Source organism: Salvia splendens, chromosome 6 (assembly GCF_004379255.2).
Source record: "Salvia splendens isolate huo1 chromosome 6, SspV2, whole genome shotgun sequence".
NCBI lineage: Eukaryota > Viridiplantae > Streptophyta > Magnoliopsida > Lamiales > Lamiaceae > Salvia > Salvia splendens.
In genome coordinates this window covers 32257252-32282431 of record NC_056037.1, presented here as the reverse complement: position 1 = coordinate 32282431, position 25180 = coordinate 32257252, and the positions used below count along the sequence as shown (strand labels likewise).

At 41.1% G+C, this 25180-nt stretch overlaps 2 protein-coding genes across 3 annotated transcripts; both read left to right on the top strand.

The window, feature by feature from the left end:
- The first annotated feature begins 1247 nt into the window (after positions 1 to 1247).
- On the top strand, positions 1248 to 5028 carry LOC121806524 (kinetochore protein NDC80 homolog). Its single transcript, XM_042206588.1, has 4 exons — positions 1248 to 2425; positions 3245 to 3491; positions 4385 to 4531; positions 4630 to 5028. The coding sequence occupies exons 1-4, from the start codon at positions 1299 to 1301 to the stop codon at positions 4858 to 4860; spliced, it is 1752 nt and encodes a 583-aa protein (XP_042062522.1). The 5' UTR covers positions 1248 to 1298; the 3' UTR covers positions 4861 to 5028.
- A 13244-nt stretch (positions 5029 to 18272) lies between these two features.
- LOC121806874 lies at positions 18273 to 24666 on the top strand. Of its 2 annotated transcripts, XM_042207043.1 has the most exons (7): positions 18273 to 19021; positions 19109 to 19186; positions 19254 to 19377; positions 19452 to 19872; positions 19947 to 20036; positions 23363 to 24118; positions 24204 to 24666. In XM_042207043.1, the coding sequence occupies exons 1-7, from the start codon at positions 18952 to 18954 to the stop codon at positions 24321 to 24323; spliced, it is 1659 nt and encodes a 552-aa protein (XP_042062977.1). In that variant the 5' UTR covers positions 18273 to 18951; the 3' UTR covers positions 24324 to 24666. The 2 variants fall into 2 exon arrangements, with proteins under 2 accessions (XP_042062977.1, XP_042062976.1); XM_042207042.1 differs by having other exon boundaries at positions 19109 to 19872.
- The last annotated feature ends 514 nt before the right edge of the window (positions 24667 to 25180 follow it).

The window sequence follows — 25180 nt, the reverse complement described above, 5'->3', positions numbered from 1 at the left end:
AATTTTAATTCAAATGTTTACTTGAATAAAAATTTAAATAATTCAATACCGAACAAAATTAATAATCCAACATCTAAAAATATAACAATTCCTGAAAATGCAAACATTCATCATCCAATACCTAAATTTTTTAACAATTAAATACATAAAAAAGTCCAACAACTAAAAATATATGACAAGTCAGTATCTAAATTATAAAATAGGGTTAAGAAACTTGAATAATAGTATTAGTATATGAAATTATATTAATATTAAATTATAAAATATAAATTAAGATTAAATTAAAATTTAATCTGGTTCATGGTTAGGAACCGGTAGGTTCCGATTTTATAAAATTTTTGGAACCGGTTCCGATTTCACAATTAACCGGTTAGTTCCGGTTTTAATGGAGAACCAAAGAACCGGTTAAGGATCCCTAATCTCATATTCTAAAAGAGGTGCGAATTTAATCCCAAAAATTGAAAGATCATTCTATTTAATCTCAAATTCTAAAATCTCTTCGGTAACAACTAGGTAGAGTATGTCCAATTTTTTCCTCACATACACGCGTAATTTATTCCTTCATTCATTTTTTAACTAAATGAATTACATTTTTAGTATCTATATTTTTTTTGGTATCACTGATGTTCAAATATTAAAAATAACACCATTTTAAGGTTTACATAAAAGTTATACAAAAAATTATACTCATGTATTTGTATTTTATTTTAATATATTTAAAATTTATATTATATGAATACGAAAGGTTTTATCACTATGTCATGTTAATATAAAAAGTAGTACTATAATTGTTCTAACTTCATACATTTAAGGTAAAGCGTTAATAGCCAATTAAATTATGAAATCTAATCAAATTCTGATATGTTCCGTAAACATTGAAATTAAAATATTAAATCATGAAGCTTAAAATTTTATCAATTATCAAATTCATGCACAAAAAGTCATCTTTTAATGATATTCAAAAAGACATGGTTCATTAAAATAACTCATTTTTTTATTTATATTCTTATTTCTATTCGTATTTATGGAAATATTGTCGTTTTCAACATTAAAAAAATACGTCGATTTGTACATAAATGAAACAATTAAGAATATTTGAAAGTTCATAATTTAATATTTTAATTTCAAAATTATGTAGATAGTAGAAGTTGATCAAATTTTGAAATTGAGTATTATGGAGTATATAAATATGAAATAAAGATTTATTAGTATTATCAATTGTGATTTAAAACTCACCAGCATAAAATCACTCATTCTTGGCGGGAAACCAACACCTGAATCCGAACAAATCTACGACGATGAGAGCTCCCGGCCGCCGCCGCCCCGCGGAATCCCTAGTCCCTGACCGGCGTCCGCCACCTCCCACGCCTACGAATACCGTGGATCCCTGGTACCTCACCACTCCTGTCCAGGGCCGCGAATCTGACGCTAGTTTCTGCAGCAGCCGCCCCTCAATTGCCTCCATCGGCCGCCCTTCCGCCGCCCCCACCAACATCTCCGATCGTTCGTACCAACTCTCCGCCCTCCGCACCATCAATTCCTACCTCTCCTCTCAATCTGCCCCATTTTCGCTCAAGCACCCTTTGCCTTCCGCTAAACACATCACCGAAACCCTAAAGCTTCTACTGCAACGACTCGGCTTCGCTTCGCAGAAAATCGACGAAGAACTCAACCACGCTCTGAAGTGCCTCAAATGCCCCTTCAAACTGAATAAATCGGCGCTGCGCGCCCCGGGGACGCCCCATTCATGGCCCAATTTGCTTGCAGTTATCCACTGGCTTGTTCAGTTAGCTCAGTACACAGATTCTACAATCAATTCGTCGCCTGAACTCGAGGGCGATCAAATGATGATGCACCATTTAGACAGTTATTATCTCTACATTAGGGGAGATGATGAGGCGGTGGATGGCTTGGACTCAGAGTTTAAAAGGGAGTTGGAAGAGTGGAGGGATAAAGTGGGTGAAAATGCAACGGCTGTTGATGAAACTGCTAACGAGCTGGATGCCAAAGTGATGGGTTTGAAGAAGGGCCCAAGTCAGAAGGAGGTTTTGGAGCAGGAGAAGGCGGTTGTAGAAAAGGATGTGACGAAGTTCCATGATATGATCGGACAGTTGGACGCTCATTTGGTGGATGTGCAGAAGAAATTAGAGGAGAAGGAAAAGGCATTAGAGGCAAAGGTGGAGGAGCACAAGAGGATTTGTGATGAGAATGAGAATTTGAAGAGGAAGATTGAGGAACAGGGGTTTAATATGAGAGATGCTGAGAGAATGAAGCGAGAATTACAGGCTGTGGAGCGGAATGTTGAGGAGTCGGAGGCTGGGAGAAGTGGCTGGGAGGAAAAGATTTGGGAACTCGATTCTGAGATAGGGCATAAGTTTAAGGAGCTTGAGCGTCTCGTGATGGAATGCAACCAAACTCTTAGAAGGTGGTTCTTCTTGTCACTTCTCTTAATGAATCCAAAACTGCATAAACTAGTTCCTAGTGCTATTGTCTCTTGCAGTTATACATTTACATTTGTGTCTTAAGGGAAACTCAACTACAATAATTACGTTCTACCAAGTTGTTGCTATTGGAGGCTGATTAATCCTTGTGGCTCTACTATGTCAGTGTCTCGAGTGTCTTTGTCTCAAATTCATTCAAACCCTTTTATATATAATGATGTGATAGTCCACTCATGCTTAGGTTGGTTGGTCCTCCATCTTGTGCAAAACTTTATATGCTTTTTGTATGGACTGACACTCAAATTCATGTATAAATGCTTCATTTTGGTTTTGGAGTAATTCTCAGATAAGATTGCCTGCCTCTGTTCAACTATTTAAAATAGCATGATGCTATTGAGTAGTAGTTATATCTAGCATCTTTATTGACTCTAGGACTGGGTAGTTTAGGTGAATTTTATAAGTCAAATGTAAATCTTACCCTAGAACCTTCTTGTTTCATCACGTATCTTTTGTCTTTACTCTGTTGTGAAGTTCTACTTCAACTTTTTATTATAAGAATGAAAGGCAGGAAAGAGAACTAATTACAAATACTATTTCTTTAATTTTATAGTATACTTGTAGAAAAGTTGTCTATCCAATTATTTTTCCCACCCTAGCAGTTTTATTTTTATAGACTATGTACAAGTTAAATTCTTAAGACTTTGTTCTCCAGGGATTAAGTTAGTTTACTTTCAGGCTTCCAGCTACCATTTGATTAAGTTACCCATTAATTATTGCTACTTTCTTTCAATAAACATTTCTAGGTTGAAACTTGGAAATGGATTTCAATATCAGCTAAGTGCTGATGGGTCCACACCATCTGAGGTATTGGGATTGGATTACAAGAGCATACTAAAGCCTGCACTTGTCGCCTTTGCTGAAGAAATAAAAGGAAGCTCAATGGAGAAATTGGAAGAACTCATTTCTCTTCGGCCACGATCAGGTGAAAATGCCACTAAGCTGGAGGAAAAACGGAATCGTATTGCTGTGCTTCAGTCCTCCAATGATGAGGTAAGCATGTAGAGTTCTTATGCTCACATCACTTTTTGTGTCAAGAACATGCATGTAACCTGCTAATTTAGCAATAATTCATCAATTTTCACTGTATATGTAAGAAGCCGTGTGAGATTAGTCTTTCAACAATGTCATTTAAAATGAGAGGTACTGCCGTTCTAGCCTTCAGCACCTGGATGTAGAGCATGATAAGATGGTTTGGTATATGTGTAGCAGCATTCTTGTTTTTCTTCTATTCAACTTGGGATAAAGTCAACTAAGTCACATCCAAGAAGTCATACAACAGACTTGTGCTAAGAATGCTCTTTTTTCCCTTGTGTTGTATCAACTATCAAGTATCAAGTGCCACTTTTTACTGCAAAAGAGTAATATCAGGAAAAACGAACTTATTAATGCTCTTATAGCTACCATGAATACTCGGGCATCAAGTTTTCTAAAATACATCAAAACTAATTATATGATTTTTTTCTTCTACTTTGTACCTTGTTTCCTTAGGCTCATATGTAGTGAAGAAGCTGCTTTATCTCAAGCAGATATAATGTGCATTAGGCTACTCAGCAATAGGGGCAAAGATAACAACTGTTTGCGTGGTCCTTATGTTTTGATGCAGGACATGCTAGTTATTCTGTTTGATATCCTGGCTGAATTTCGGCTGCTATAGTAGTGCCTTCTGCTTTGTTTTCTTTTCCTTACTGTTTTAGGTTATAAATACTACTGCATTAAATAAATGTTCACTACTCTGCATCTTATAAGGCTCAACTGATTGAGGAGTTCAGTTTTGATGGGTTATTTGTCACAGTACATGATTTGATTGTATAGTTAAAGTCGTCAAACACTTCCAGGAGCACATAGTATATGAGTATGTCCTAATGAATGGTCTGATCATATAGGTTGAATCCCAGTTGGATAAAGTGACAAAAGAAATGCAAGAGTATATGTCTAGACGTGCAGCAGAAGCGAAAAAAATGGTAGAGGAAATTGAGATGAAGGTTCAGCACATCTCAGTTGTTGAAAAAGAAGCTGCAGAATTGTTGAAGGTAATTCCAACACTTGTTACTGCATCCCTTTACATCCATGGACAAATGCATTTTACATAAATGTCATTGTCTTTATTCATTGATTTGCTTTGATGAAGAAATCCATGGCCGGGCTGCACGAAGACATGATTCAAACTGAAGAAGATGTCAAGTTATGCGCTCGGGAACTCTTTGACTTGATCAATTCAGTTGCGTCATACAAAGAGTACGTAGGCTCGAAAATTGCACGAATGAAGAGCGACCTAGTAGAAACTGCTGGCGCCATTGCTGATACTTACAAAGGTTACCGTCCGTCACAGGGCTGCGCTGTTTCAGATTCAAATAGTTGATGGCAAACTTCCTTAACATAACGGCTGGCAGTTCACTTGATTTCTTAGCTAAATATGATGGACAAAATTCTATTTCGCAGTCATTGCTTAGCATTTATGTTGTACTACAATTTTCTGCCTTGCTGACGCTTGTTGATAATATACTTATCCTACCTTTTTTTTATGTTATAATTGAATCTTGTTCACTTCGCCTAAAATTGATGGATACAACGTGAAATTTCTAAAATATTATATATTGTTCTTTATATGGAGTAGTAGTTTAGTAATGTGTTAAATTGGGTTACACAATTCTTCTAACAAAGAGATAAAGGTCGCATAAAATTGTAAAACTGCCACTTTGGGTATAACATCAACCGTTATCCAAGGGGCGCCGGACTGCCCAAAATTTTACAGGTTTAAATAATTAAATTGATAAATATAATATTAGTTTTATAATGAAATGTGAGTGAGATAAATTTAGTGAAACGTGGGGTCCATTATCAAAGTAGTATTAGTACAAAAGTAAATGGAAAGTTTATTATGAATGGACGAAAACTGCAATATAAAAAATTTATTGGTGGACGGATGATGTAATATTTATTTTTATGCATCCATGATTATTAATTTACGTCATCTTCAATAGGTACACCTACGAGCATTCACAATGGGACACCCTATAGTCCGCCCTATAGGGCGCCCTATGCTCCGCCACATCAGCATTCTATCCTCCTACCCTTCCACCTGCAGTGGGACGCCCTAAAGTCCGCCCTATAGGTTTCACTACTATTTTGTTAATTAATTTTTTATGTTTTCAAATACGTCATGCAAAATTATAAAAAAAATACTACGATTAAAGGCAAATCCTACATTACTAATTAAATTTTTTTACAAGAGTTAGAAATAAAAAACAAATTCACTAAATCCTACATTACTAGTTCATTCCCAACTTGCGGCGCAGATCATCGATCTTCCACTTGAGGTATTCGGCTTTGGTCGGGTCCTCGCACTGCATGAGGGCGTGGTGCGTGTCCAACAACGTCCTCCGGTTGGCGGCCGCCACCAACTCCGTAGGCATGTCCCGCAGCCGAAGTCAGGGTCGGGGTTGGGGTTGGGGCCGCGGCCGCGGCTGAGAATGTCGCCTTCGCCTTGCCCTTGTTCTTGGCAGCCTTGCTGCCAATGGGAAGCCGGGAGGACATCGGAGTGTCGGAACTCTCATCCTCGTACATCGGCTGGTTGAGGTCCATCGGATGTGCGCCGCTTTCACTGCTCGTATAATCACCGGCGGCGGTGTTCTTCGTCCTCTTCGCCGCAGCCGATAGGGGCAGAATCCCTCCTTGGAACTTCTGCTTGTCCTTCAAGAGGAGCCAGGAGTTGCAATGCTTGAAATCTCCGTACAATGAAATGTACGACGCAAGCGCTCTATCGCGCACATCAGTCAAACTCTCGCTGTTGCCCTGCTCCCTCAAGCACTTCTTGTACTCCGCCGAGAACAAATTGACCTGCCTCTTCACCTGATCCCAATGCTTGGGAGCTGCTCCCTATGGCGCTTGTAGGTGGCTGGCGGCTTGGCCTCGTTGTAGCGCTCAGCGATGCGCTCCCAGTACGCTATTTGCTTTTGGTTGTTGGCAAACACCGGGTCCTCTGAAATATCAATCCAACATCTCGCCAAGACGATGGTTTCATCCGGGTTGTAGTTCGTCCTCCCTGGGGCGAACTCTTCATTCTTCTCCGAAGCGGCAACTTCTGGGCCCTTTGCATGTTCCGCTTCTTCTTGGTGGCGGAGCCCGAGGCGGCGGCGGCGGCAGCGGGGGCGCGGGTGGGAGACAACTCCATGTCTGACAGCCCGTACGAATCCGTACTGAAATCGGGATAGTACTGGGTGTTGGAGTCAAAGGACCGGTATTCAGAGTCTGTACCCGGCCACCGTGCACCACCACTGAACATCGGACTATTCGGACTTGAGTAATCACCGGGATTCATTTTATAGAAGTGAAATAGAGAATGATGAATGAAATAGTGAAATGTTGAAGAGCGAAAAGAAAGTCGAATGTCGTGGAAGACATTTTTTAGGCCTACCAATTGAAGATAACGGAAATTAATCGCACACATGCACGAAATTAAATATTACTATCATTTTGCTTTTACTCTTGAAGTTACATTATTGTTACATAATAATGTTATAATTCAATATATTTTATAGGACAAAATCAAGTATGGAATAAATTTTTAAAACAATCAGAGAAAACCAAGTAAACTAACAATTTTACAAAGTGCACCTCATATATTAATCCCACATTCCCACGTAGTTAATCAACGCCTCAGTTTAGCTGGTACATCGATATTTTGATAATCGAAATTTATTTGCAGGATATTTTATTCTAAAAAATAAGAGGATGATTACTAAATGTTAGTACTAGTATGTACTTAACGACAGAATAATTTCAAATAAAATTCTCACGGCGTAGGATAAAATCGACCCTCACATAAATAAATATAGAAGATAGCGTTTGGTGCTTGTTTCAATAAATTAAATAAGACCAATTATTACAAATATGATTTGATTTAGTATATAAGTTTCTATATTTAATTCGGGAATAATGCCAAAATATTTGATCATATGTTTTCGCGTAACAAAATGACTGTTGATTCAATTCTATGTATGACAATCTCATGGAATGTTAGAGCATCCGCAGTGATGGTTTGGCGAATTTTTGATGGTAGTAAATGCTGGAAAATACAGATCACGACACAGAGATTTACGTGGTTCGATTTACTGAGGTAAATCTACGTCCACGGGAAGAAAAGAGGGCAGAGTTGTATTGCTTGATCTGTTTTCTACAGCTTACAATACAGACTTGATATTTGATATTTGATCTCTAGAGAACTTAACCCTTCTTTATCTGATCTGAGTTCTATTTATACATTGAACTAAGATCGTGGCTTGCATCACCACTAATGATGGTTGTGAATGTCGTGGAGGTCATGGAGATCCTGCATGGGTCCACTATCCTGCATGAGATCCTGCATGAGTCCACTATCTCTGTGCTTGGTCCACTATCCTGCATGTGATCCTGCATGAGTTGACTATCTTCCAGTTCGGTCGAATACTGAGACCGAACTTCTGAACTATTGCCGAGCAGCTTTTGCCGATCTGAGAGTAGAGCTTGATTGGTCGGCTTTTACCGAGCTGTAGGCTGGGGCCGAACTCTTTGGTAATGCCGAACTGATACTCTTCCTTGGGCTTTGGGCTGATGGGCCGTCACTGCTATTGGGCTTGTTTAGTCCGTACCCCATCACTACCCCCCCCGAAAAGCGAAGTGAATCACTTCGGCGAAGCGAGTCACTTAGGCATTTTGATAAAGGTACGGGGGAGGCTGACGTCAGGGGACGTGCCTTGCGCGTGACTGCATTAAATGCGACAGTAAAATCCGGCCGTTGAATCCTGAAAAGGTGGGATTCGAAACGGTGCGATGATTTTGAAATCTTCTCCGAATCTGATAAATACGTCCTTTCTTCATCAGTTGAACACTTTTGCTATTGCTTCTTCTGCAATCTCTCTCTTTTGCGTAAAAATTTCCTTCCGCTTTCAAGAATTTCTTCAGAATTTCTTCAGACTTTCAAAGAGTAAGAACCATGTCTTCTTCTTCTTCTTCTGAGTCAGGTAGCGGTAGGAAAGGGGGTAAGGGGTCTTCTAGCCGGAAAGAATCCGGGGAGAAGACCGTAGAGCATTTTCACAGCATCTTGAGTAAGGATACTGTGATATCCTTACACGAAAAATATTTTTTTCCTGGGGGGAAGGTTGCGATTCCCGACGACCTTCATAGGGCTGACTCGCCGCCGGAGGGTTACGCCACCGTTTATGAAGCCAGCTTGGAATGCGGGCTTCGTTTCCCTCTTCCCCCTGCCTTTGTAGAGCTGCTAGATTTTTTTCAACTCCCTTTAGGTCAGGTGACTCCGAACTCTTGGAGGCACTTATCGGCCTTTGCTGCCGAACTGCGTAGGCTAGATAAGGATCTGTCTCTGAGGGCAATCCTTAATTTCTTCCAGTTTAAGAGGAAGGGATCTTGGTTTTACTTGATCCCTTTACAGCCTTTTAGGGCCTTCTGCAAAACCAAGTGGCCAAAGTGGCAGCATCGCTTCTTTTTTTATAATAGGACAGCGGCTCCGAGCTTTCCCTGGAGAGGGCCGAAGTCCGTGATTCCTCATCCTCGGTTAGAACCGTTGGACGAGCTCGAGGGCGAGCTCAATAAGATTCCTATGATTAGGAAGCAGTACCTGGAGTCTGAGCTCGTCAAGGGCGACGTCGTGTTCGACTCCTCGTCTTCGGATGAAGAGACCGAGGGTGAGGAATTCTTTTTTGTGCCTTACTGCTTTTGTGGCGAAAACTAACTTTGCTTTCTTGCTTTTTGGCAGTGTACATGCTGAATAAGATTAGCCGCAAATCCTCCGAGCTTAAGGAGCCGGAGAAAGAGAAGGCTACCAGCTCGGCGCCTGATGCCGAGAAGAATCCGAAGAGGCAAAAGACCTCTTCGGATCCAAAGAAGCCGGAGTCCACTTCGGCAAAGGGGAAGGGGAAGACCCAGAAGCCCCCAAGAGCGCCAGAGAAAGACGTGGTCTTGGCGCCTCCTTCGGAACATATCTGTGAGCCCTTTTTATGGCCCACGGACTTCGCCGAGGTGAATTCTCTTCTTGATTTTCTGGCCTTGCTTTTTTCCTGTATTTTTTGTGGCCCTTCGGTTGACTTTTTCCTTTTTCCATTTTCAGAGGAACGATATGCTCTCCAAGCTCGTCGCCGTCGAACTCTCCAAAGCGTCCAACGACTATGCTGAGATGCAGAGGAAGTTGGCGGCTGCTTGTCACCGGGCCGAGCAGGCTGAGGCAAACTTTGAGAAAGCCAGAGCTGCTAGGATTTCGGCCCAGGATGAAGCTCAGTTTGCCAAAAACCAGCTCGTCATCCAGCGAGAGCAGACGAAACGGAGGGATGCTGCCGCCGTGGTTGCCCAAGGAGAGGTTCTCCGTGCTTTCGCGGAGAAACTCTTTCTGAGCAACCAATTTTCGGCCTTTGTCGGTGATCTGCTGAAACTGATGACCGATAAAGCCGAGCAGGGTCCCGAAGTCATCCTGCCGCTGTACGGCCGAGAGATAGCAGCTCGGCTTCAGAGTCTGCCGGTGCTTGAGGAGCTTGCTTCGTCCTCGGTCCTGCTTTCTGCAGACCAAGTTCGTAGTTGCCGAGCTGACCGCGATGAGAACATGGAGGCTATCTTTGCCTCCATAGGGTCAGTTTCACCCGCTCCAATTTTCCATGGAGAGGGTGAGACCGAGCAGCATGAGCGGCAGACCGGCGATGAGCAGGCCGAGCAGGAGGCGCAGCAGATCGGCTACGGTGGCGCCGAGCAGGCTGGGGAGAGCAGGGAGGCCGAGGCTGAAGCTGAAGCAGACAAGGAGAAGGAAGCTGAACCTCACCGAGAAGGAGGAGACGAAGCTGGCGGAGTATGATTTCGTCTCCCTTCTCTTAGTTTAGTTTCTTCCTTCTTGTAAAACGGCCTTGAAGCCCTTGTGTAGAAAAAATTTTTTTCTTATGAATGAAAAAATTCTTCTTTCTGCTCTTGTGTCTTCGTATAGCCTTTCGTACTCTCTTTTACTCCTGTTGTGGTTTACTACCTGCTCAGTAATCTGAAATGCCGAACTGACATAGCTGCTCTATATTCTGAACTCTTAAGGAGCTGGAGGTACTTCACTGGAAGCGGCTGTACTCTTCGGCTTTGGACGAAGCTGAGAAAAGAGCCATAGCTGACCAGGTGAAGAATGACGAACTCTTGGCTCGTTCAGTGAAGCTGGAGGCCGACAATAAGGACTTAGAGTCCGAAAAGAAAGATCTGGAGGCCGAGCTGAATACCGCCGTCGCTGAGAGGACTGCGTATGAGGATTTCATCTGCAGGCGCGGGGGAATGACCATCTCTGAAGTTCAGGAACGAGTTGACGAACTGTGGGAGGAATATCATGTACTCCGGAGGAACAATGCGCTGGAGAGCTCGGCTTGCCAACAAGTCGTGACATCATTGCGGCGCTGGGCTTCTCGGTATGACATCATTCTTTCCCGGCGTCCCTCAATCGAGAGATTCCTTAGGCATTTCCCGCCAACAGATGGTCGCACTCCAGCTCAAACCCCTGATTCACTTGCTCAAAACCCTACTCCAAGTCAGCAACGAACTCAGGAAAAGCCGGAAACGTCAAGACGAGAACGGACTCAGGAGCAACCGGAAACGTCAAGACGAGAACGGACTGAAGTTCGTAGAGGAGCTGTGATTATGAGTGAGCAAGATCAACAAATGCTTCGTGAAGAGACTCTTCGCCGCCGAGGTGCTAGAGCTTCCCGGGCTCAGGGAAGAGGCGGTAGGTCGATTAGAGCATCTCGTCGACCTGCTTATTCTTCAGCTGCCGAGAATGCCCGAACTCGGCTTCACGAGGATTTTGTGAATAGATGGCTCAACTTTAGCAACCAGGGACAGTAGAATAGTCCTTTGTAATGGCGTAACACCTTCTCGTAGGGCAGCGGAGTTGTATGCCGAACAAGTTTTAATAAATGAAATCTTCATTTCGCTTCTATCACTGCTTATTTACAGCTCAGCGAAAAAATTTCATCGTGCTCGTCCTCGGTCTTATGAAGTAGACTTCTTTGACCGGACTCGTCCTCGGTCTTATGAAGTAAGCTTCTTTGACCGGACTCGTCTTTGGTCTTATGAAGTAAACTTCTTTGACCGGACTTGGTCCTCGGTCTTATGAAATAAACTTCTTTGACCGGACTCGTCTTTGGTCTTATGAAGTAAACTTCTTTGACCGGACTCGTCTTTGGTCTTATGAAGTAAATTTCTTTGACCGGACTAAGCTTGTGTCCTAATTTGGCGAGTTTTATCGCTTGGATCGGACTTTCCCTTGTCCTAATTCGGCGAGTTTTATCGCGTGGATCGGACTTTCCCTTTGTTGCAGTTCGTTTCAGACGAACTGCTTGTTTCTTAAGCCGAATTGTGGTCTTGTATCCTCCTTAGAAGCTTGGACTCACAATCGTTGGCTTATTGTTGCAGTTCGTTTCAGACGAACTGCTTGTTTTTTAAGCTGAATTGTGGTCTTGTATCCTCCTTAGAAGCTCGGACTCACAATCGTTGGCTTATATATGTTCTAAAAAGGGGATCAGCCTTTGAAGAACAAGATACCTCAGTAACATTTGTAAGAGACGACACGCACATAGACAGACAAAACACACCTATACAAGCAAGACGCACATAAACGAACGAGACGCACATAGACAAACAAAAAGCACATAGACAAAGTAAAAAAACAAAGAAAACACATACCTCTAGGACCGAACTAGACACAAGACTGACTGACCGGACTGTCTCTTACAAATGGAACTTCTTGAGGTTGGAAACGTACCATGTTCGGGGTGCTTGTTCTCCTGACATGTGAGTCAATTTATAAGACCCTTTGCCGAGGACTTCTGGCACCCGATATGGACCTTCCCATGTGGGTTCGAGTTTGCCCAGCTTTTCTGCTCGGCTTACTTCGTTGTTTCTCAAGACGAGATCTCCCACTTGAAATTGCAGCTTTTTCACCCTTTGGTTATAATACCGGGCTACTTGCTCCTTGTACTTGGCTGCTTTTATGCAGGCCAATTCTCTTCTTTCTTCGGCCAGATCTAGTTCGGCTCTCAGTCCGTCCTCATTCAGTTCTGCTGAGAAATTAAGAGTTCAGGGACTGGGTATGCCGATCTCAACCGGAATCACGGCTTCAGTGCCGTACACCATCGAGTTCGGCTCCGGTGTGACTTCGGTCATTTCGCCTGCCTCTGACTCCGGCTGCTGTGATTGCTATGCTTGATGGTGCCGATCTGATTGCTCGGCACTTTTAAGCGCAATCTGCAAACACTCTTGCTCTTTTTTGATCACCTCGGATGACCGCTATCCCTCCTTTAGTGGGGAAGGAGTTCGGCGAGGAAGCCTCTGATCGCTATGATCGGGCTTCTTTTTGTCTTCTCTAGATGAGCTGTCTAAAGACCGTTTTCGACGGTCTGCCTCATCGGCACGAGAAAACTGGTCCGCAATGTCCCACATCTCTTGAGCTGTTTGCGGACTGCATTCCACGAGCTTTCTGTAGAGAGCTCCGGGCAGGATTCCATTTTGGAATGCCGAAATGACAAGTAGATCATTGAGATAATCTACTTGTAGGCATTCCTTGTGGAACCTCGTCATAAAGTCGCTGATCTTTTCGTCGCGACCTTGACGTGTAGAAAGCAGCTGAGCCGAAGTGATTCGGGCTTCCGCTTTCTGAAAGAACCTCCTGTGGAAAGCATCCATTAGATCTCGGTAAGATCTAATGCTGCCTTGGGGGAGGCTATCGAACCACCTTCTTGCGTTCCCGATAAGCAGCTCGGGAAACAGCTTGCACATATGGACCTCATTGAGACCCTGGTTCACCATGTTATACTGATAGCGTCCCAGGAAGTCATGAGGATTCACTAACCCGTCATAAGTCATCGACGGAGTTCGGTAGTTCTGTGGCAAGGGAGTTCGGGTGATATAGTCCGAGAATGGAGTCTTCAATGCTCCGTACATGGCGAACCCGACATCTCTTCGGTATGGAGGAGATGGAGTTCTCCTGTGATTCCGGTACCGAGGAGGAACAGGAACATGTCGGGGTTGAGGATTCTTCTTCCTGGAAGACACGGCACTACTGCGGTAGTGACTTTCATGTCTGGATGAGGAAGGAGAATCCACCGTTTTCGTCTTCGGCTCTTGGCTCTTTTGCAGGAAGGCTAAGAACTCATTCTGCTTCTCAGCCAAGAACAGCTTGACAGCCTCATTCAAATCAGGCTGCTGGGAAGACTCGGTGTGTGGACCTTTTGAGCGGCTTGTTCCTTCATCGTGAAAACTGGAAGTAGATGTCTCCCGAGGCTGTTTTCCGGACCTGCGGGCTGGACTAGCTTCCTCATGGTTTTCACGAACGGTATTACGGGTAGTATGTGATCTGGTATGCATTTTTTTTTTTGGGTGGAAAAAGGGTCAAAAATTCGCTTTATCACAAATTTGGTTCTCTGTTTCCCACAGACGGCGCCAGTGATGGTTTGGCGAATTTTTGATGGTAGTAAATGCTGGAAAATACAGATCACGACACAGAGATTTACGTGGTTCGATTTACTGAGGTAAATCTACGTCCACGGGAAGAAAAGAGGGCAGAGTTGTATTGCTTGATCTGTTTTCTACAGCTTACAATACAGACTTGATATTTGATATTTGATCTCTAGAGAACTTAACCCTTCTTTATCTGATCTGAGTTCTATTTATACATTGAACTAAGATCGTGGCTTGCATCACCACTAATGATGGTTGTGAATGTCGTGGAGGTCATGGAGATCCTGCATGGGTCCACTATCCTGCATGAGATCCTGCATGAGTCCACTATCTCTGTGCTTGGTCCACTATCCTGCATGTGATCCTGCATGAGTTGACTATCTTCCAGTTCGGTCGAATACTGAGACCGAACTTCTGAACTATTGCCGAGCAGCTTTTGCCGATCTGAGAGTAGAGCTTGATTGGTCGGCTTTTACCGAGCTGTAGGCTGGGGCCGAACTCTTTGGTAATGCCGAACTGATACTCTTCCTTGGGCTTTGGGCTGATGGGCCGTCACTGCTATTGGGCTTGTTTAGTCCGTACCCCATCACGCAGCGGTGAGCAGGACGATGTCCGTCTGTCCGTGCCAGCGGCACGGTACTGCTGTCCGCCGCTGCGCTCTTGCCGCTGGTGCGGCGCTGCTCGATACATCGAGCATGTCCGTGCCAGCGAGCAACTGACATGGCGCGTTCTGATTGGCCAACGGCATTTCCGTTGGAAATTCAAATTTTTTTTTAAAAAAAATTGAAAATAATACCAAAAATTAAAAAAAAAATTCAGAATCCCAAAAATCTGGCCTTTTTTTTATCGTTTTTTCTGGATTTTTTTTATTTTTTTTTATTTTTATTATCCCCAAAATCATCTATAAATACACACATTCATCATCTATTTTTCACATCAAATCATCTCTCATTCGTCTCCCATTCATATTTTTTCATATAACTTATATCTACATCTTCCTCTCTCGCCCAAACCCTCAAATGGATTTCACCCATCTCATTGCGGAAGCGGAGCGCGAAGAACAAGAATATTATGAACAACATCGTGCCGCCTATGAAGCCTATGTATCAGCGAATACCCCTACCCCTCCTCCTCAACCAACTAGATCAACTCGCCGATACATCCATCGTGACCGAGAGGGAGCCAACGAAAGGCTCGTTGCTGACTATTTTTCCGGCTGGTCGGTTTCCGGAAGATTACTTTCGGCGCTGTTTTCGCATGTCAAAATGCATGTTTATGCGTATTGTCAACACATTGTCCGCCCGTGTTGAATACTTTCAAACAAGTACAGACGCAGCCGGTCGGCAAAGTCTCTCGGCGTTGCAGAAGTGTACGTGTGCCATCCGACAACTTGCTACTAGGCAAACGGCTGACCTCTTCGACGAGTATTTGCATGTCGGTGAGTCCACTGGAATCATTTGCCTTAAAAATTTTTGCGAGGGCGTTCGTTCAGCTTTCGGGGATGAATTCCTTCGGGCACCCACCATTGATGATTGCCAACGGTTGCTTCATCTTCACGAAACAGTCCATGGTTTTTCCGGTATGCTTGGCAACATTGACTGCATGCATTGGAGGTGGAAGAATTGTCCGACTGTTTGGAGGGGGCAACACTTAAGCGGCCACAAAGGCGGCGGCCCAACACTTATCCTTGAAGCGGTCGCCGACTACTGCCTATGGATTTGACATGCATATTTCGGTGTTGCCGGATCCAACAACGACTTGAACGTGCTCTATTCTTCACCACTCTTCAATGATGTGTTGAATGGTGTAGCACCGATGATCGACTACACCGTCAACGGAAATACATACCACATGGGTTACTATCTCGCCAATGGTATCTACCCAAGGTGGTCGACTTTCGTGAACACGCTCAGCAACCCGCTGAAGGGGTTGGTAGCGGAAGCGTGCGTTTCTAACGGATCACATAAAACTGATCTATTTAGCAGATTACTTAGATAAACTCTATTCGCGTAATTATCACATGTATCATGCTCATACTTGAATTTAAAACATGCTTTAGCACAAATAATCCCTAAAACATGCTTGCTACGGAGTTAGCCAATTTACTTCGTTGGTTTACTTAAGAATCGAAGATGGTTTGCGTCTTCTCCACGTGAAGATCTTGAGAACTCGACCTCGGATCTTCTGACTAGTTTCCCGGACTGTAAACTGATATTTGTGTGTAGGACTTGAGTAAACAAGATAGAATCCTGCTCACGGAATGAGAGCAAATTTCGTTTCTCTCTCTAGGATGAGAGGGGACGAAAATTGTGTATGTGCACATGTGTATTTTCTGTCTCCTTTATTCTCCTATTTATATTAAGTCACATATTGGGCGCAGTCAGGGATCTATGGAAGAATTTGGATATGACCTCACCCAATTAGCTTTTTACTAATTAAATTGAACTCACAATTTTATACAAGCTTATATTGGAATATTACAAGCAGCCACTACAAAAGTAATATTGCATTGCCTTTCCAAATCCGAAATTACAAGTATTCCGGGTTTCCTTTTTATGTGTGCAATTTATTTCCCGTGCTCAAGATAGAAACATCCATTAATTAATTAATGTCTGTTATGGATTTAATTAATTAACATATTTTAATCTCCAGGAGTGGACTTAGCAAGAAACTCTTATTTATTATTCATATAATAATCAAACTCCAACTAGCTAGGTTCCGAATAATAAAACCTTGTTTCGAGCTCCTCTTGTAGATGTTATCAAACGAGACTCACCTCGCGCACGATTCAACATAATAGCAATCTAGCATCGCTAGATATTGATCGCCACTACCCAATATACCAGGATCGTTGGGTAACGAAAAACCCGCACCTATTGGTAAGTCAAAGTAGTAGATACTCAATATTGTATGCTCAGTGCTAACGTACATTGATTAAGAGATTAATTGTCAAGACCTCGTCTTTCAGTAGATAGCATAAAGAGTCGTCTTGCTGTTTAGATCCAATTTAGTGCTATACCACACCAACGTCATCTTATTTCAATAAGGCTTAGAAATAATCGAACTGACATTGCAACCTTTCACGATAGGTAGTTCAGGCCTATCTAGGTTGTGAAATTCTTATTTTTCTTTGTTCAGAACTGACCGTGTTACCTTAAATTGGACGACGCCCACAACCTGTCTACTAAAACAAAGACTTAGACTTTGTTACGTTTGCTTATACATTTAAATATGTAATAAACATCCATTAAATGTAAAACATAACAACATTATGACAAAAATAATCTGTTGCATTCATTGGAAAATAATAATTAGAGTTTTACAGTATTCAATCACTCGAAAGGTGATTTCTAGTATACAAACCCTAACACCCGGAAGACCTGAGACGAGTTCTTTTTGCGCAGCGTCAAGAGTCCGCTCGTAAAGATGTCGAAAGAGCTTTTGGGGTCCTTCAAGCCCGATTCAACATTGTGAAGGCCCCGTCTCGGCTGTGGTACGTGAAAAATATCGCCGACATCATGTACACGTGTATTATCTTGCACAACATGATTATAGCCGACGAAGGACCGAGGGCGGTTAGCTTTTATGACGAGGATGAAGCCGGAAGCTCAACCGCGAGGTCTCCCCCACGCCGAGGTGTGCATACAACGGTGGGTGAGAGGATCGAAACAAGGCACACAATGCGCGATACCCGAACCCACGTTGAGCTAAAGAAGACCTAATCAAACACATTTGTGCGAAATTCGGTCACGAGTAGTGGTTTTTTTAATTTTATGAATTTAATTATGTAATTTTTAATTTTTAGGATTTAAATTATGTAATTTTTAAGACTTTAATTATGAAAATTTTAATTTATAGGATTTTAATTATGTAAATTTTAATTTTTTTGTAATTTGTAATATTATTCCGGTTATTTTAATGCATTTTAATATTGTGAAAATGTTTTTATTTAAATTGAATAATAGAATGGTAGGACCCTTGAGCTTGTCCTTGTAGAAGAGCACGGATGTGTGTGTTGTGCTTTTGTCTAAGAGCAGGGAGTAAAAGTGGATCCGGGCCTACATCCGTGCCCTATTTCAGGAAAAATAGGGCAATAAACCAGACACTCTCGATCCAAGCCCCTTGGCTTAGCGGTAAAGGGTGCTGGATACCGCGTCCATCCTGGAGGTCTCGAGTTCGAACCCTGGGTGGCGTAATTTGTCTTTCCTCCTTGTTATAGGAGTTGATTTGTAATTTATTTCCTCCTTCGTATATATGATATAAATATATGAAGTTAATTTAAAAAAAAAAAAACCGGACACTCTCGCACCACAACACGCCCAGACACAAAACTTCCTGAAAATACAGGCGCATATACATATAAATTTTCTGTCTCTAATCTCCCCTCTCCAAACACACACAGATAAAATCTCCACACTCCAATACAGCACACATAGACCCGAGCAATTTGTGGAAACCGCTCAATACTTGCTCTAGAAAATTCGTGTTTGTTGATAACAATCTATAAATTCAGGTTTCAGTCTATTTAGTTAGTCATTGATACATACGGACTGTTATTTTGTGGAATATTTTTGCGTGTTAGTAGAATGATGAAACCCCAGTGATTTAGGATTTTGCTATCATAGCCGTGTTGGATGAATTTTTGGGTGGGGGTTTGAATTTATATTCTGAGATTTCCCCTGAGGGCTCTGTTTGAGGAATTGCTCTGTTTTTTTAGAGTGGGGTGGTGATAGCCTTATGTTTCTCATGCGTTCTTCTTGAACATTGAGGCCTTGAGAAGCTTGGGCTATTGCTTCTATTAGAAGAGTGGATTGGTTACTAAAATTTTGAATTCTGGATTATTCTACATTTAATCTTTGTTTGGTGTGAAAATACGGATATAATTGGGCATTTAGGACGTTCGAGTGGATTCATGGCTGTTAATATAAGGAGAGCAGTTGAATTTGTTTCCACTTGCTCTTGTATATGATAATGCTTAACGCTAGTTATGGAGAGAAGTGAGCCCACATTAGTACCTGAATGGCTTAAAAATGCTGGAAACTCGACATCTCATTCAGGTAGTTTTCTGTATTGCAGATAAGTTATTGTATCACACTCGTTCGTGTTGGTGTCTTTTTTCTAATATCTTATTTTTCTGGTTTTAGATGATCACCCAGCATCAAAGTTTTTTAGGAATAAGTCCTCTTTGAATGGCAATGGTCATGATCCTGGACGATCTTCAGGTTCCGAAAGAACTACTTCTTCGTATTTCCAACGGAGTTCTAGTAGTAACAGCTCAGGTACTTTTAGGTCAAACAGTAGTTTTGGGAGGAGCCAGCGCGACAGGGACTGGGATAAGGGCGCGTATGATTCTCATGACCACGACAATTCATTTATGGGCGGCCGACGCCATCAAAAATTTTCAGACCATCTGGTAGATCCTTCATTAGGTAATTTTGAGAGGGATGGTTTAAGACGTTCTCAGTCCATGATTTCTGCGAAATGTAGGGATGCATGGCCTAAGAAAGATGCTGCTGACTCAGGCAGCACCAGTGTAAAGATTTTGAACGGTTTGCGCACCACAGGCAGCCCTGTTGCCGGGGTGAGGAAAGCTGCTTTTGAGAGAGATTTTCCGTCATTAGGAGTAGATGAAAGAGTAGTCATTTCTGATATTGGAAGAGTACCATCTCCTGGTTTAAGTGCTATTCAGAGCTTACCTGTTGGTACTTCCGCTTCTTTAGGTGGTGAAAAATGGACATCGGCTTTGGCGGAGGTTCCTATGTTAGTTGGAAGCAATGGAACTGCATCATCATCTGTGCTTCAAGCCACTTCATCAAGTTCTGCATTACTGGCTTTGGGTTCAGCTACCAGCCTCAATATGGCAGAGGCTGTGGCTCAGGGTCCTAGTCATTCCCAGACTACCCCACAGGCAGGTCCCCTGTTATCCTTAATTAAGTCAGTTATCCTTTACCAGTGTGCTAATGCCCAATATTCACGTTTCAGTTATCTGTTGGAGCGCAGAGACTTGAGGAGCTTGCAATCAAGCAATCTAGGCAATTAATTCCAGTGACTCCGTCAATGCCAAAAGTTTTGGTGAGATTTCTACCGTCCTTCCTGTGTATGTTGTGATACTCAAGTCCTAGTTTTGATATCGTTACCTACTCCCTTTGTTGTTTTTCCTTGCAGCATTGGCATGTGTTAGATTTTTACCTAAAATTTGAAGATTTGTCTGGTGATTCATGTCATTAGTTGTCTAGTGGGTAGGATACCACAGAGATTCTCCCAATCCCAAACTTCCTTTTTTGTGAAAGTATTGTAGCACATTAAGATATTTACTGCTACAGGCTTTAATAACTTATTGGAAGATAACTTCTGTGCTTATAGGTGAACAATGATATTTCACTTGAGAGCTTGGGTGATTAAATAATATTCTAGAAATGGCTTGTAAGGTATTCAGAAGTACCTTGCTATAATCCCACCTTGATATCTTGTCTGGGTTTCTGATGCAAATGTGATTATTTCCTTTTTGGTTTCACAGTATGACAGCGCAAAATTATTGAATTCATGTGGATGCTATGATTATGGAGTATATATCGGGGTTTTTTTCTTTCCATGAAGTTGAACTTAGTGTGAATTAGTTTAGCAAAGGAAGGGTGCAAACATAATATCTCTATTCCTAATTTTACAATTTTCATTTTTATACGGGAACAAGTTGTTGAGTTGCAATTTATCATTTATATGCCCCAAGTAACACATGGAGAAGTAGAAAAAAGTATGAGCTGTGATGAGTAATTGAATATGCATGACTTACCTAGCCCATGCCTGTGAATTTTGAGAATCAGCACATGTCTATTAGATGAATCCAGACTTCACACTTAACATGAAACTAGTCATTGAAAATTTTATTCATTTACATATTTCATACAGGCAGTTTTGCCAACATATATGCATAATAATATCCGGCAGTGTTTTGATGCACAAGGCTTGCTCTAATGTAGTTTACTCTATCCAAGCCCATAGATGGGTAATGCACATATTTTGAACTTTCGGTTCTTGAGGATAAATTAGGAAAATATTACTCCCCCCCGTCCCACTAAATATGAAACATGTGGTTTTTAGCACAAGAATTTATGTAATGTTGTTTTGTGAGTTAAGTGGAAAGAGAATAAAGTAGAGATTAAATTGTTTCCATTTTAAAAAATGTGTCATTTTTAGTAGGAAACCCAAAAAGGAAAATGGTTCATTTTTAATGGGACGGAGGGAGTATTTTGTTTCTAGCAGATGTCTTTGCTGTGAATGAAAATTTAAGGTGTCATTGTCTAGTCCTATTTGTTGTCTAATAAAAAAAGAGAACTAACAGGTTCATTGTCAACTTTTGGTTCATGAGTGTTTTGGGTTCTATCATAGGTTTTGGCAGTTAGTAAAATTCCAAGAGTGTTTTTGGGTTTATTTTTCTGCTGCTGTGTATTAAAAGAAAAGCATATGTGAATAGATAGTCTTTAGCATACTCGAAAAAGGTCTTCAATCTGGAAAACATTTTCATTATTGAAGAAATCTGATTCCTATCGTATCATCAGCTTTCACTCTGGGTCTTTTAAATAGCTGGGCTATTCTAAATTTTGGTATGGATTTTTTGATGGACTTAGATTATGTGAAATTGAAAGAATTAATAATTTAATACTATAAGTGAATGAGTTGAACTACAGGAATTCTGTAACTATTCTTTAGAGATTTTAGTTAATGGTCTTCATCTTCTTCCTAATGTATGTAAAACTTTTGTATGGACATATTCATTATTTCAATATTTCTTAAACATTCATCAATAGCTTTCCTTTATGCTTCTAGGTTCCTATATGATATTCTTAGCATAATTTTCTTATTCCTACCCTATAATCACAATCTTTGAGTAATGAATAGGTATCTGGAGATGTGTGAAAAAGTGATTTTTTATTAAATTTGTTTTAAATATTGATGATATACTATATGGGTCAATTTCAAAGTTACAACTAACTCTCTGCTATCCCCGACTGTTTTCATCCTGCTACTTTTAGGTTCATCAACTACTTTTTGGACAATGAACAGACACAGTATTGGAAGGAAATTGGTTTTAAACAGTTCTTAGAGCTTAGGTGTAAGGGGGGAACTGTATGACTTTTGAAGTGTGGTACATGATTAAAAAAAGAAGAGAAGTTCCACGATAAGAGAATTCAGATTTAGCTTAAATATAGTCATAATGCATTTCACGAATATCAAACATAATAATGGAAGTAAGAGGGGCTATCACTATAGACTTGTTTGTGCTACTTATTGAACTGTAACTCCTGAAGCATAATGGATTACTGTCCATCATCATTAAGCTTAGCATGGGAGTAAAAAAGGGACTATCAATTATAAACATGTTTTTATTGTTTTTATTTAGCTAATAAGTTAAGTATCTTATGTATCTTTTGAATTCTATTTTTAGGGGAAAAAAACATCCATAGGATAAATCTCTCCTCGATCCTCTTCTGAGACCCCCTAAAGAATAGACACACTTCTTATTGAAATGTCGCACCTCCAAGACTCTTAACTGCCCTAGGTTCTTCTACATTTTGTTGTAAAGTTTGTTCCGGAGAACCTGATCAATTTTTTTCAAAGGGCTTATGAAATGTGAAGTACACCCAATATAATGCGGGAAATTCGGTGACCACTGACCAGGAATTCTTATTTTTATTATGTAATCTCTCTACAAATAACTAGTTACTACTGATTATTAGCTACATGGCTCTAATGCCAAAGATGAGATTTTGGTGCCAGTTGACCATTATTCTTTTATTTTTAATAACTTACTGAAAAATGCTAAGTGGTCCTATAAAATGTCGATTTTCCACCACCCTAGATCAACTATTCTGGTGAACATTAATTTTTAATTGGATCCATCCTGGTCTCACTCAATCAGTTGCTGTGTTGTCATATCCTTTTGTGACTGATGACGCTAAGCAAGGAAAAAAAGTCTTGTGGGGCTATCAATCTCTCCATGTGGTCAACTTTTGGATTTGTTTCACTACCATTGTGGATGTTGAAGGAAACATGTGTACAAGGCCTTGGTTGTATAGTCCAACCATCCTGACTCTTGAGTGGATAGGATCAATGATTATTATATAAAATTGTAGGTGGAGTGTCACTGAAAGCCCTTCAGTATATTTAAATGAGATACATTTCAAATTCAGTTTTCTGTACTTTGTGAGGCTTTGATGTGTCATGCTTTCAACATATTCGTTCTGTAGTACACTCAAATTTTGCAAGAGATTAAGGATCTTAACCAACCTGCAACGCTTTTGTGTTTAAGATGATTAGATTTGGTAAATAATTTCCAAAATTCTTGACATTCATTGCTAATATGCTATTTATTGTTAATTGAATGTGCCTCTGCCCTCTAGGTGTTGAAAAATTCTGCAGACAAATCAAAGAGCAAAGTGGGTATCCAGCAGCCTTCCATCTCTTCATCACTTCCAGTAAATTACTCTCCTCGTGGTGGGCCAGTAGAGAGTGATGTTTCAAAAACATCTAATGTTGGAAAGCTCCAAGTTCTTAAGCCAGTGCGAGAAAAGAATGGTGTGGGCCCTGATGTAAAGAACAACTTGAGTCCGACTAGTGGTAGCTCCGTTGCTGCTTTTCCGTCTGTTTCTAGGTCTGCAGTAACCAAGCCCCCCCCTAACAATGCAGTCCCTGACCGTAAGCCTGTATTACCTTTGCTGGAGAAGCGGCCTACCTCTCAAGCTCGAAGTCGAAATGATTTTTTTAATCTAGTGAGAAAGAAATCTATGGCAAACCCTGCTTCTGCTGATTCAGCTACTGCAAGTGCCTCTTCTGAGTTGGAGACTGTTTCTTCTCTTTCACCATCCCTTTCTAATAAACATGTTGAAATGGATGCCATGCCCGCTACGAGTCAGCCTGTGGAAGTTCCATTGAGTTTAAGCCTGGAATCTGAGGAGAAAGCTGGTTCAATCTGCAATGGTGATGCTTATGATGTGCAAAAATGTGTGAGCAACGGTAAGAGACATCCTAGCTCCGACCGTATCATTTCTGAGGACGAAGAGGCTGCTTTTCTTCGTTCTTTGGGCTGGGAGGAAAATAACGATGAGGAAGGTCTCACTGAAGAAGAAATCACTGCTTTCCGCAGGGATTTGACTAAGGTAATACTGGAATTTAGTCTTATAGTTTGTTAAACTCTGTTACCTTTGGCTTGTTTGACTGAAAATAGATGTGTTTTTGCTGCAGTACATCAATTCAAAACCATCCCCTCGAATACTACAGCTTGTACAGCTATTGACCCCCTTCGACTCACAACTTGAGGGTATTGATGAAATGAGTTCATCATATGATAAATCCGAACCTTGATTCGGAATTCGCCAGAGTTTTCTTGTTTAGATGAAGAGGTAATTTGATCTTGTTTGGTTGGCTGAGAGGCATTTTTAGCAGCCAACTAATGATAAAATCTGGGCAGTTTTGTTGTTTTCTGGAGATCGATAGGAATAAGCGATGATCCTTCCGCACGATCGTTTTCCCTCTGAGTTGGGAGATATGAGTAAAGAGAGTAGAAATAGATTTTGATCAAGTTACTCCAAGACATGCAAAGTCTTGACAGTTTTGGTTCCTTTCATTTTTTCATGAATACAACAGTTTATGTTTTCATTTATCTATCAAAAATGGAAAAGAAAAGCAAGAATTTATTGACTGCAAAGATGAGCTCATCCTTTTCCTCCCTTTTTTAAACCTTTTTTTTAATTCTTTTATTTTTATTTTTATTTTTTTATGTTTTTACTCCATTATAAATCGATTGTTGTAATCTAGGTGATCTTTGCTAATACTTGCATTTCAGTAGGGTTGTAGATATGATTGTTAGAGTTTCAAAGGCCCATCCATGTCCAGGCCCCGGCTTGGACCGGACCAATGGCTACAACGATAATCATTATTTTACTACTTCCGTCCCTTAAATTTTGTCATATTTTTCCATTTTCGTCTGTTCCACAAAATTTATCATATTTTAATTTTTACCATTTTTGATAGTGAACTTGTATTACATTTTATTATAAAACTAATACTCCCTCCATTCCAAGAGAAGCGAGCCCCATTCGATTACTTTCTGTTCCACGATAAGTGAGCTATTTCTATTTTTAGCAAAAAATCTTCTCTTTTACTTTATGGATTCTCTATTTACTTTTTTTTTTCTCTATCTCATAACTCTCTCTACTGTA